The sequence below is a fragment of the Pygocentrus nattereri genome, chromosome 23 (genome assembly GCF_015220715.1).
Source record: "Pygocentrus nattereri isolate fPygNat1 chromosome 23, fPygNat1.pri, whole genome shotgun sequence".
Taxonomy (NCBI): Eukaryota; Metazoa; Chordata; class Actinopteri; order Characiformes; family Serrasalmidae; genus Pygocentrus; species Pygocentrus nattereri.
Genome location: NC_051233.1, coordinates 15581639 through 15594572, shown reverse-complemented (window position 1 = coordinate 15594572; position 12934 = coordinate 15581639). Strand labels below are relative to the sequence as shown.

The following is a 12934-nucleotide window of genomic DNA, read 5'->3' as shown; positions in this document are numbered from 1 at the left end:
AGGGTTTGTTTGTTCCTAATGTCAGCAAAGATTTTGAATCAAGATCTCATAAGTCACTGGTCTAGCAGGAAAAGATAAGGGTGATGCTGTCATGAGACTCAGGCCAGATTGTTTTTTTTGCCTGGACCTTGATCTCCAAGTTGTGAGAGTGGGCGTGTATGTATGTTTTTAATCAGTGTGTTCCTTATGATTGTATTCATGTTGTTGGCATTCCCTGGACAACCTGGTTAGCATTAGCTGTGGCTGGAGTTGTCAGGTGAGTCTGCACCGTGTAACAGGATCCTAGCTGAGGTCATTGTTTACGCCCTGTTCTCTCAGGCTTGTGACTACATGCCTCCCAGCCACACGGCCCGAATCGTCTCAACCTGCCTTGACTCAGGCTCCAGCAGCCTATAGCTTCTCATTGTATTCAGTAGCTAATTGTCAGGCACAGCGTAGCCTCATCCCACCTCAGACTTTGTCTGTCAGGGAGGTCAAACCATTCTTGGGGACTGCTTGCCAAATGACCAGATTGGAGAACAGAAGAAAGGAGGGGATCAAAGGTGCTGAAGTGGAAGATAGATGGTAGTGTTCATTTGGGCAGTGCTGATTAAAGAAGGTGGGGGTTGGATTGACAGTAAGAGGCTTGGACCTCTTTAGGTGGAGTTAACCATTGAAAAGCTGTGGATTTCCATTTCAAACAAGGCTTCAGAGTGGCACTGGAGAAGGTCCAGTCATGGAGTACATTTACTGTGCAGCGTCTGCTGATGATGCAGTGCTGCTCTGACTCACACGCCCCTCCTTCCCTGCCCTTCCCCTGCCTTTCCCCTGCCTTCACTCCACTCCCCCTGGCTCAGAATGTGAAGTGGTAGATGCCTGTTACATGATATGGAGCATGTTTGAGCTCACTGAGTGTGTGGGATAGAAGCAGAGCAGCAAGATTTTACCAGGGAAACAAAAGTCTCCTACTGGAACCGGTCCTATCCTCGTGTCCCAGAGGCACTGTGCATGAGGGACACTGATTATGCCCTCAATAGGGAAGTGGTGCAGAGAAGCTTTCTCTCTCTCTCTTTCGTGCCTCACTCAATTTTAGGACACTTCAAAGGACAAACCATCCCTTCTGACAGCCCGTATATGCTGCTGCTGCCTCCAGATGTGCCTGGACATATCTCTGCAAGCTCGGAATGTTGCTGCTTTGCTGCTGTGTTGAGAGAAGGACCCAGGACTCTTGTGGTGGATGTGTACTTGCCCATGCGAAGCCAGGCATTTTCCCTCACCTAGTTTTCTGAGGCCGACTTTTTTGGTGGCATGACTTTGAGACCATGTCTGACTCCAGCTTGTGGACTGTCCTATCCAACTTCTCCATGCCTCATTTTCTTAGTGGTTCCAGACTCCGACGCTCAAAAAGGTAACTAAGGGTGTGCTTTGTGAACAAGAACAATACTGTAAGATGGGTGCTACTTTTTGCTATTGTGTTGAATTTCCTCTGAGTGCACAGTGAGGAGATTTTGATTGTAATCAAGACATCATTGTTTAGTCTGCACAGTGCATACAAAAGATGTTTACATCTGCAGTGTAATTACTTAGCATCTATACTTCAGAACTGAAAGTGAACCGTGGGTACGGAAAGCTGATTGTTCTTGATATCAGTTCTCTTGTTGTCAAGTAGCTGTAGTTCACTGCTAGCAACCTATGGCTTAGAAGCATGTTGCTTTCTATGAGACTAAAGTGTTACGACCAAGCTGGATGTTTGCAGTTCTGTGTAGGCAAGCACAGTAATGGCATTTGTTTTGCTGTTTTGTCCTCTTACTCCTTTTTAATCTGTGGAATGCCCCATTTTATAGTTCAAGAGGGTTTACATGGGGTTAATTTGTGCGTACATAAACACAATGTTCAATACATTCATCTAACATTTTCCTCTGTTTTTTGGATGAAGAGTGAACGTTTGGTCTGTTACATGTATTAGTTAGCATCTGACAACAATCCAGTTGTTGCTTGCCATATTACTTGCTCTTTAATTTTCACCATCAAAAACCATATGACGTCACTGAGTTCTATAGGTTTTTGTCCCATTTGTTGTATACCCAGTATTGTTATATTTATTGTACTCCTCAAGAGCAGAAAGTTTACGGGACACTGCTGAGCTAAAACATCTTAATTTCATTTATCAATGCTAATCCAGGTAGTTGTAATGCCAATCTTTACAGTGTATAAATGCATATGCATAATCATTGGCAGGTATGTACATGATATAAAATATTGGATATCTGGATAAGCCCAAGTTTACCTAAAACATTTTGAAATATTAAGATTACAGGTTAATATTGGTTGTGCATATTTGCCATCATGCAAAATAGTTAGGAAAAGTATAAGATTCTATAAATGATAGAAACAAAATTCCTAACACTGATTACATTGAAGTTAACTTAACCTGTCACATAACTTCTCAAGTTTAACCAGAGCTAGCTTTGGGAATAATCTCCATATCTTTCTTTTGTCTTTCACTGGAGGGTCAGTGTTACAGCTGACGTCAGTTCACCTAAACCTCCTTTCTTAAATGGAGAGGAAAAGTATTTTATGTCTTGTTTTTTTTTTTTTTTTTTTTTAATTAAATTTTTATTTGTGAACACTTAGAAGAAAAAAACAAAACAGTACAAAGCAAAACAAGGCACATCACACACAAATACAAGAGTCTGAGGTAGAAAGGTCCAGCATGTCAGGCACCGAATCAACTGTTCATGTTTGCAGGGGAAAAAAAGTGAGCAGACAAGGAGCAAAGGATTCAGTCCACTCCATATTCTCGAAGATAACGGTCCCATTTCCTCCAGTTTTTTTCCCTATATCCTTTTAGAGTATTTTATGCCTTGTTGACATAGGATTAGGTAAGAGAAATTTGAGGCTGCTTGTAAAGACATTTTTCTAAACAAGTCTCTTTTTGCTGAAGTCTTTTGTAAATACAAGTGCATGGAAATGTTCAGTTTCTTTCTTGAATGGAGAAAATGATCTGGTGCAGGCTCAGCTTTTCATGACCAGCTCGTACAGGATTATATCGGCAGTAGTGAATTTTTTTTGATGAGTGGGATACATTTGCCTTCTGTTTTGATCTAATTCAAGCTGGGTGTTTACTAAAGCTTCTGCATGTATTCAGTTATGGGTGTAAATCTGTTTGTGTGAACACTGACTTTGCTGCTGAATTGTACAATTTATAAAATATAGACAGAGAAATCCAGCCTGAAAATATCCAAATGTGTAGCATCTTCAGTCTAGTCCAGATACCGCATCAGTCTGTTTTAAAACATTGGCTTTAGCTTTGGCAGAAAATGTTGTGTTGTATATTAACCATGCAAGACAAAGGTAGCATAATGCATAAAAGATGGAAGGTTATTCTAACAGGAAGATGACTTTGGCAGGAGAGGGTTTGTGCTTGTTTTATTCTTATTCCTGTCAGTATTCTGGAATACTGGAATGTCAGTATGCTGTAGCAGAGCTGTGCTTTTTGCCCCTCGAAGTACAAAGACAGCCTCACGTTTTTACATCATTTGCATTTTTACCACAAAGGTGTTATGTAATTTTGTCAGTGAGCTGTAGGAGGCATCATGGAGCAAAGTTAAGGACTTATGAGGATTATTCCAACCATGTGGGGAGATTGTATAAATAGCTGTGGTGAATCTGATCCTCTTTCACTGAGCACCTGTTAACTGCATATTATATACTTTCTGAAATTATTAATGTTTTGTGGATTTTCATCTTGATCCGAATGACCTTGCTACATGGAAAGAGTAAGAAATTGGGGAAAAACACACAGGCTGATCTCCCTTCCATTTGTAAAGGATGTTCACACTTAATTCTTTTTAATTTTACATGATAGGCCTGTCTTGGCGTACACTTTTTTTTGCTGTAATATATGAAAAGGCTATCAATGCTATCACAACACTGGGGACCCATTAGTGATTTCTGAAAACTAAAACACAAGTCTGTAATTTTTTTGTTGATTTTTTTAAATACACTATTTCCAAACATATTCGCTGTAGTCGAACTGTAGTCTAATCAGGTTTCAGGCCGTTGTTAGAAATGGAAAATAGCCTGTGCACATGTGTGTCAGGACCACTTACTAAAAGAACTGTAAAACGGATACATGCAAGGTAAAATTCATGTGAATATGTCTGTTATAAGCTTCAAATATAAATTTAGAATATCTTTCACATGCTTCAAATGTCTGTGTTTAGAAAAGCCAAGTTTCTGTGTTTTAGAGTTTGACTTGTATGGCCTAAAATGAAGACCTGGCTGTAATAAACAAACAAACAAACAGAAATGGTATCACAGAGGTCCAGTACATGTTTAAATGCAATGAGGTTTATGTTGAGGAAGTTGTTCTTTTTCATTCTTTGAATCGGTTTAGAGCCCTAATATTTAGTCCTACCTCAGTGATCTTGTATGGATTTGGTCATGTGAGATCATAATTAGATCATAAGTAATGTCCGGACTCTTGTATTTGCATTCTAAAATAGCTGTGAAGTTAGATTTGGCCAGGGACAGGAAGCCTGAGAGAAGTTAAAATGTGAGTATTTGAGTAGAATCTGTGTGGTGTAGGTGCGCGCACTTAATGTAATGCAGTTCATTGAGCTCTGTGCGATGTTAAAGGAGCACTATGTAACATTTGATTATTTGGTGAAAATCTGTCTTTGCAAGTAACATGCATGTATTGTCAGTTGTGCTTTGGAGCCCACAAACAGATAAATCTGATGGTTGTGAATCAGTTGAGAGAGCATTCAAAGAGAACTCAAGGAAAACTTGATGAGGCATTCCTTCTGAGGATGTAAGTGAATTATCTACAAATGTCATCATATGTTCATCAGTAGATTGATAAAATTGCATTTGAGACCTAAACATTAAGCCTTTCCTTCTTTTTAATGCATAAAAACATAGTGTGGTTTCAAGAAACTCTTGCCAAATCTGTCCTAAAACTCTTTATAAAATTTTATTAAAAATTCTTATTTCAGGCTATACAGGTTGATTCACACCAGCGCATATGCACACATTTTAACATGTTTTTATTCCTGATGCAGTAATGCTACTTTTAGTGCACTGGTACACAGAGCTGTTTTAAAGGAAAGACTGTGAATTGAAACAAGAATGTAAAAACCCATAGTAACGTACCAAAACTGTGCTTACCATCATTCACACAAATGCCGAAATCCGATGAAGGTATTCTTCCACTGGTGCCATGGAAGTTTTTAGAATCTCCACAGTGAAGTCCATTTAAAAAAGACTAACCTAGCATTTAGCAATGAACCCAGAACACTTTGTACAGACTGAGTAAATATAGGTCACCCATTGATGTTTCATTCATGCAGTTTCTTAGCGTCAGTTAGTTTTCTATTAATATTCATTAGCTAAGGAGAAATTTTGGTTGCAACCTAGTTGCATGGATTGATGGCTAGTTAAATAGATATTGTTGGGTGTCATTCACAGATTTTCTAGTTTATAAAGCTAGTTGTAACCCTTGACATCCTAAACAAACAAATCTGGCAACAGTAATTCAGTTTTTTTTTCGTGTCACTCAACGATAGGATGAAACTTGAGAGATTCGCATCACTGGGAAGCTTATTTAATTGTGAGTAGCTGATTGTATAATGAAATGTAAACGTATGTTCAATTCAAAGGATTTAGTGGTTTTATAGACATTTGTCAAAAGTGATGAAAGCTGATATTGTATATTTTTCGCACATTAATATTTGTATTGGTGTGGGTCACAAAATGTCTATATTGAGGCAGCCTTATCCTACCTCAAAATACATGTCATTGTGGAGCTTTAAGTGGATATATGCAAATCTTAATTGATATCATAGATTCATTAAAGAGACACAGCGATCAGATAACGCCTGTATACATTATATTGCCAGAAGTATTTGCTTGTCTGACTTCACATGCATATGAACTTGAGTGACATCCCATTCTTAATCCATAGGGTTTAATGTGATGTTGGCCCATCCTTTGCAGCTATAACAGCTTCAACTCTTCTGGGAAGGCTTTATGCAAGGTTTAGGTGTGTTTAGTGTGAATTTTTGACCGTTCTTCCAGAAGCGCATTTGTGAGGTCAGACACTGATGTTGGACGAGAAGGCCTGGCTCTCAGTCTCCATTCTAATTCATCCCAAAGGTATTCTATGGGGTTGAGGTCAGGACTCTGTGCAGGCCAGTCAAGTTCTTCCACACCAAACTCTCATCCATGTCTTTATGGACCTTGCTTTGTGCACTAGTGCGCAGTCATTATGGAACAGGATGGGGCCATCCCCAAACTGTTCTCACAAAGTTGGGAGCATGAAATTGTTCAAAATCTCTTGGACTGCTGAAGCGTTAAGAGTTCCTTTCACTGGAACTAAGGGGCCGAGCCCAAAAACAACCCCTGAAGCAAAACCCCACACCATAATCCCCCCTCCACCAAACTTTACATTCAGCACAATGCAGTCAGACAAGTACTATGCTCTAAAGTTCAATGGCAGCGCTTCACACCACTGCAATCAGTGCTTTGTATTGCGCCATGGAAACCCATTCCATGAAGTTCTCTATGCTGTTCTTGAGCTGATCTGAGGGCCACATGAAGTTCGGAGGTCTGTGACGATTGACTCCGCAAAAAGTTGGCGATCTCTGCGTGCTATGTGCCTCAGCATCCACTGACCGCGCTCTGTCATTTTATGTGTTCAACCACTTTGTGGCTGAGTTGCTGTCACTCACAGCTTCCACTTTGTTATAATACCACTGACAGTTGACTGTGGAATATTTAGTAACGAGGAAATTTCACAACTGGACTTGTGGCATCCTATCATGCTGGAATTCACTGAGCTCCTGAGAGCCACTCATTCTTTCACTAATGTTTGTAGAAGCAGTCTGCAGGCCTAGGTGCATGGTTTTATACACCTGTGGCCATGGAAGTGATTGGAACAGCTGATTTCAATGATTTGGATGGGTGAATTAATACTTTTGGCAATATACTTTGTTACCAGTAGAAAAGCCATTTTAAAGTTTTTTGGCTGGCCTTCCACACTGAGCTAGCGTTAATACAAGGATCTCAAGGACTGTGCAATGTCATCTTTTCAGTGCACCTTTCCCCTGTTCCCTCAATGCCCTGAATGTGCACCTGGCCAGAGCCGTGTGTTCTGAAACCCTCTACAGTTTCTCACACAGTCCTTTTTTTTTGGAATCAGATATGACATCATGTTCATTTTATTTCATTTCATATTGGTATTCCATCATCTAAATGCACACCGAATGAAAAGTCTTTTCTTTTTTTTCTTTCCTTTTTTTTCTTTGATCATGTCATTGTGTCACTTGAAAAGCTCTGTATGCATACTTTTTCTCCCTTGCTTTTATTAAATATTTAGCGCTCAATCTGACAGGGTCGAATCACAGGGGGATTCTTCAGATGCTTTTGAAAATATTTTTAAATCACTTTTATGGGCATGTTGTTGGTGTAGAAAAAAAGTTGCTTTCGAGTGCTTTTAAGCCATTTTTGTTTCTTGGTTTTGCCTTGTGTTGGTTTTCCTGTTCTCTGCATGTGTAAACCCAAAACATCTTAAACTTCTTCCAAACTTCATCATACAAATAACCCCTTTGGGTATATAGTTGGAGCAGTGGCTACGTCAGCATGCACATTCACTTCTTGGTTGAGTATGGAGGGCACTGCAGGCTCATTAAGCCTGTGAACTAAGAGGATCTGTTTGATGAGCTATAATCATCCTTTTGGTGAACCACAGAGTGCCTGTCTGAGGCTTCTTAAAGTGGAACGTCCCTTGACAGGTTAGCATATCCTCTATGTGGAGTCTCTGACTGTATTTTATTAAAGATGTCAGTGTAAACTTTGGGACGAATGTGCTCTAGTCTTGAGGAAGTGTACCTTGCAACTTTAATGAGGCATCTCAACAGGAATAAGTGGTACAGCTTATGGAGAAGATCAGGAAGACGGTATGTAAAGAAAATAAAGGGTTATTAATGAGTCTTGACAGCCTCCTTGTGCATTTGGTCTAAACCTGTTCATCTGATGCACAGTTGTCTTTAAATCTGACTCTTTGTTTGTTTATGTACATGGATCTTATGTTGATTACTTTTTAGTAAAGGTCTTTGTTACTAAAGGAAAACATAAAGTAACATGCTTCTTAATACTGGCTTATGTTAAAATGTGTCATAAATATCTAATTTAGAAGCTCGGTAGGGTGTGTTCCACTTAATAGCAATGATGAGGCTAGTTTGTATAATAAAATAATAAAAGCCTTATTGATTGTCATTATAATTACTAAGTTTAGCAGTGATAAAGATTATGACACTAAGTTATTAACACAATTGTTGAGTCATATTCCAAAAGTGTCCTTGTATCCCTAACTGCTTAGCCTTCATTACATGACTGGTCTGATTTGTAAGGAAAATGTACAGTATACAAAAAAGCATGTGTACATAAGAGAAAATAAAAACACATTCTCTACAGAGAACGCACTGTACATTTTACATTGAAATTGCACAGTTACAATTTTTTTGTTGATTTTCAGTAGAAAAAGAAAAGATGTGTCCTGTGCCAAAGTTATGGCATATTTTGTTTTGCTTCATTTTTTGTAATATGTTAAACTCATCAAATAAATGGAAATCCTACACTAAAATGTGCAGAAAAATGTGATATTCAGGTTTGTCCCCTATAGAGGAGTTCAGCTTATTTTCACTGATAATTTCACAGTATTTTTGCATTCAACTGCCTGTGATATAATCTTACTGAACTGTTCCTCATATTTGTTGCTTTAGACGGTCACAATAAAGTAGCATATTTCAAAGACTTATTTTTTTATAATGCTTTTAAAGGCTTCATTGTTAATCTTTTTTCGAATAAGTGCTTTGAGATCTTTGAAAAGCAATGTTATTATTTTGTTATTCTGTTTTTATTGTCTGATTAAGCATCTAAATGATTAGTATATAATTGGATTGCTTATAAAATTGTTAGTGACAGCCTTATTGAGGCTTAACTTAGTAAACCTGCAGTCAAAGCTGACATTTCTTACAAAATTTGTTCATGTCCCTGCTCATATTAATTATGACTCATCAAATTAAAAATCTCTTAAAGGATGAAATTCCTGTTTTATTGCTATGTTCCATCAAAATCAAATTTTAAACATCTGATTTTCTGATAACATCTTTCTATTTATTTTGCCTCCTTGTTCTACCTCCCCCTCCGTTCTTTGAGTGATTTTTGACACTAGTTCTGAGATCTTCCTTGTACTGTGTTTCACTCTGAATAAATATCGCAGTATGAAGCAAAAAGTAAGTTCATGTTCACATTGAACAGAGCTGAGAATTAACTTGTGATGTGATATTTATAATCTAGTCATGCTCTTTGTTTTTCTAGCTGCAGGACGAGCAACAGAAAAAGTCTGATAGGAAGCGGACAGTCATCAGCCCTTCCTCGACCACACTCGCCTCTTTCATCACATACAGGTAACGTACTTGTGTGTGGGTGTGGGTGTGTGTGTATGATGTGCCTGTAGTTGCTTTCTTGAAAACTGCTTACTTCAGTGGCAGAGTGACTGTTGTTCATGCATGATGTGTGATGGGGTGTTACAACAATTCATTGCTGTTCCCATTGAATATCACATTGTTTTAAGTAAAAGGAAAAAGAAGCAGTGTAGACAGGCAGAGTCTGATGAGCCAGGCATGTGTGATTCATTAACCACCAATTCTATCCTCCTCTGTCTACAGCTCCAAATGACTAGAAAGCCTTTTGTGATGTCATCTTAGTTAGTTGGAGGGGTGGAAAGAGTACAGGAATTTCTACTAAAGTAAGAGTAACTGCTGCAATAGCTACTGTAGTGATAATTTATATTGAATACTTTCAGAAATAAAGTTACAAAACTGTCACTGGGGCAGTACCCCTCTTGTCACTGCAGTGGTACCCTCAAGGGTACATACATCTCAGCACAGTTAGTCAGGGAACATAATTGCACCATAATCCACTGAAATTATATTTTTTGAGTTGTACTGACTCCACACACTCTATCTCGTCTCCATTCTTTGTATTTATTTTACTGTATTATTTTATTGTTCTGTTTGTACAGTTATTTAAGGTGCACAATTGGACCTTATAACCACAGTTGTACCTTTGAGGGTACATTTATATTGTTTGCACCTTGATGAATGAAAAATGTACCTGCATAGCACCTTTATTTCTAACAAGTGTAATCATGAATGAGCAATGCAACTATCATTGCTGGAAAAAGTACTCAAAGTTTTAAAGTTACACCATATTCACACCAGATGCAACACATCAGCATTGTGTAAGTGCAAGGAACCATTAATTCGATCCACTCTGCTTCTGTCATGTTACCATTTTGCGTTTGAGTATCAGTTTTTCTTTTCAAACAGTTATACAAATTTAAGACTTGGCAACACAAACAGCAGATCTGTTTGTTGTGATCACAAGTCTTTGCTGTTGGTGTCGGGTTAGAAAAAAAGTTAAAAAGCTGTAAAACTGTAACTGGGATACATCTTAGTAATAATTGTACTGTGTTCTGTTGCATATAATTGTTTTAAGTTGCATTGACTTCATTTACCCTGTCCTGATTCTAAGCTTTTTATTTAAATTTTCTAATTAAAACTTATGTAAAAGCACAAACATGCACTTTTCCTCTGGGAAAGTAAATGTCATGCATCATTAAAACACTTAAACACACACACACACTGTTTGTAACTTGTAAAATGTGCCTTTTTAGTCATTTTTTTCTGACCACACACTGGCAACTCCACACACTGTTAGGACAGCCCTGCTGAAAAAAAATCAAAGAAACGATTAAAATTTCCCTTGCTTTCTGGTGGCATCTAGTAGTCACTAATGTGATAATGATGATTCTAATAGGACATTAGTGGTCCCTAAAGGTAACCATAAAGCCAGTTCCCATTGGAAAGCAAAACTTGCAAATTTTTCCAATTTTGGAACATTTCTGTTGGTTCATTCCTCATTAAATTTTCACATAGTGTAAAGGACAGCTGCTGTGCGAATAAAAAATGAAAATATGGAGATACATGTGTTTCTTTCAATGATATTAAGATGTTAAACATAGTTTAAAATGCTCTTGAGAGAGGGAGTATGTCATTTTACTGCAGAATTTATCAAGTGAATGAAAAAGGCTGGACAGAAGGACTCCCATTTTGATAGACACATCTATTGCAGCCGGTGTGGACTAAAACATTGATTAAAATGGAACTGTATCTGTTCAGTCAGACAAACACTAAATATGCTTCAGAAACACTTTAGGTGTGATTTGGCATTCACTTTAAGTTATAACCCACTTTATAGAATAAAGTTGTGTAGTTTTTTGGCTACGAAGCAGATGTTAGTTTACATGAGCTAAATTAGCTTGCAAAAGAGCAAACAAGCAACAGCTTTACACAAAAGAGTATTGTGAAGTGCTATAATGAGAATAGTTGTAATTTGTTGCTTTGCGCCACTGATTTGAAGTAAGCTGTGATATATGCTCACTGAGCACTTTATTAGGAACCCCTGTACACCTACTCATTCATGCTGTTATCTAATTGGCCAATCATGAAGCAGCAGTGTAGTGCATAAAATCATACAGATATGGGTTTGTTGGTTTCAGGTAATGTTCACATTTAGAGTAGGGGAAAAAAGTGATTTCAGTCATTTTGATTATGGCATTGTTTTTGCTGCCAATTGGGCTGGTTGAAATATTTCTTTAACTGCTGATCTGGGGTTTTCATGCACAACAATCTCTAGACCTTACTCAGTCTGGTGAAATAAAGAAAAAACATCTAGAAGGTTGCAGTTTCAAGGATGGAAATGCTTTGTTGATGAGAGAGGTCAACGGACAGTCACAGATTGATTTAAGCTGACAAGGACTATAATAACTCTGATAACTGCTTTGTACAACTGTGGTGAGCAGAAAAGCATCTCAGAATGCACAACACATCAACCTTGAGGTGAATGGGCTACAACAGTGGAAGACTATGTAGAGTTCTACTTCAGTCAGCCAAGAACAGAAAGCTGAGGCTGTAGTGGGCACAGGCTCACCAAAACACTTGAAACTGGAAAAACATAGCCTGGTCTAATGAATTTTGATAGACCTGTGCACCTTCATAGGTTTCAAATGATCAGAAGCTGTATGAAACAAAAAAAGAAAAAATGCATTATAGCACTTCCATATTGCATATTCCATATTACAAAACTGTAAGTTTTATATATAAAATAACACAGATTATTACAATAAATGATTCGTGTGAATGATAGTGTAAATATATAAGACAAGAGGTAGCTGAGGATATAGCTGAGCACATTACACTTCTGTTCGTTTGGTTTTGTTTCACTGCGTTATTTGAACCTGTTTGTAAATAACCAGATTTTCATTCGAAATACAGGTCAGAAGTATCTAGCCCCTTACATTGCTAGTTTAGCATCGACTCTGCAACTGCATTTAATTACAACCCCAATTCCAATGAAGTTGGGACGTTGTGTAAAATGTAAATAAAAACAATACGATGATTTGCAAATCCTTTTCAACCTATATTGAATTGAATACACTACAAAGATATTTAATGTTCAAACAGATAAACTTTATTGTTTTTTGCAAATATTTCAGTTTGAATTTGATGCATGCAACACGTTCCAAAGAAGTTGGGACAGGGGCATGTTTACCACTGTGTTACATCACCTTTCCTTTTAACAACACTCAATATGTGTTTGGGGACTGAGGACACTAATTGTTGAAGCTTTGTAGGTGGAATTCTTTCCCATTGTTCCTTGATGTACAACTTCAGTTGCTCAACATTCCAGGGTCTCCGTTGTCGTATTTTGCGCTTCATAATGCTCCACACATTTTCAATGGGAGACAGGTCTGGACTGCAGGCAGGCCAGTCTATTACCCGCACTCTTTTACTACGAAGCCACGCTGTTGTAACACGTGCAGAAT

At 38.0% G+C, this 12934-nt stretch overlaps 1 protein-coding gene across 16 annotated transcripts in view; it reads left to right on the top strand.

Annotated features, from left to right (window-relative positions):
* Nucleotides 1-12934, top strand: part of mast4 (microtubule associated serine/threonine kinase family member 4) — a 170951-nt gene that overhangs the window by 118631 nt on the left and 39386 nt on the right. For 13 of the 16 annotated variants that reach the window (XR_005129511.1, XM_037533498.1, XM_037533497.1 and 10 more), the window contains one exon: nt 9364-9452. Coding sequence is in view for 15 of the 16 variants with exons in the window: in XM_037533498.1 (XP_037389395.1) it covers nt 9364-9452 (89 nt within the window). In the remaining variant the exon portion in view is untranslated. Of the gene's footprint in view, nt 1-850; nt 1388-7830; nt 7941-9363; nt 9453-12934 lie in introns of those variants that run through there. The other 3 variants (XM_017714127.2, XM_037533503.1, XM_017714126.2) reach the window with 3 other exon arrangements.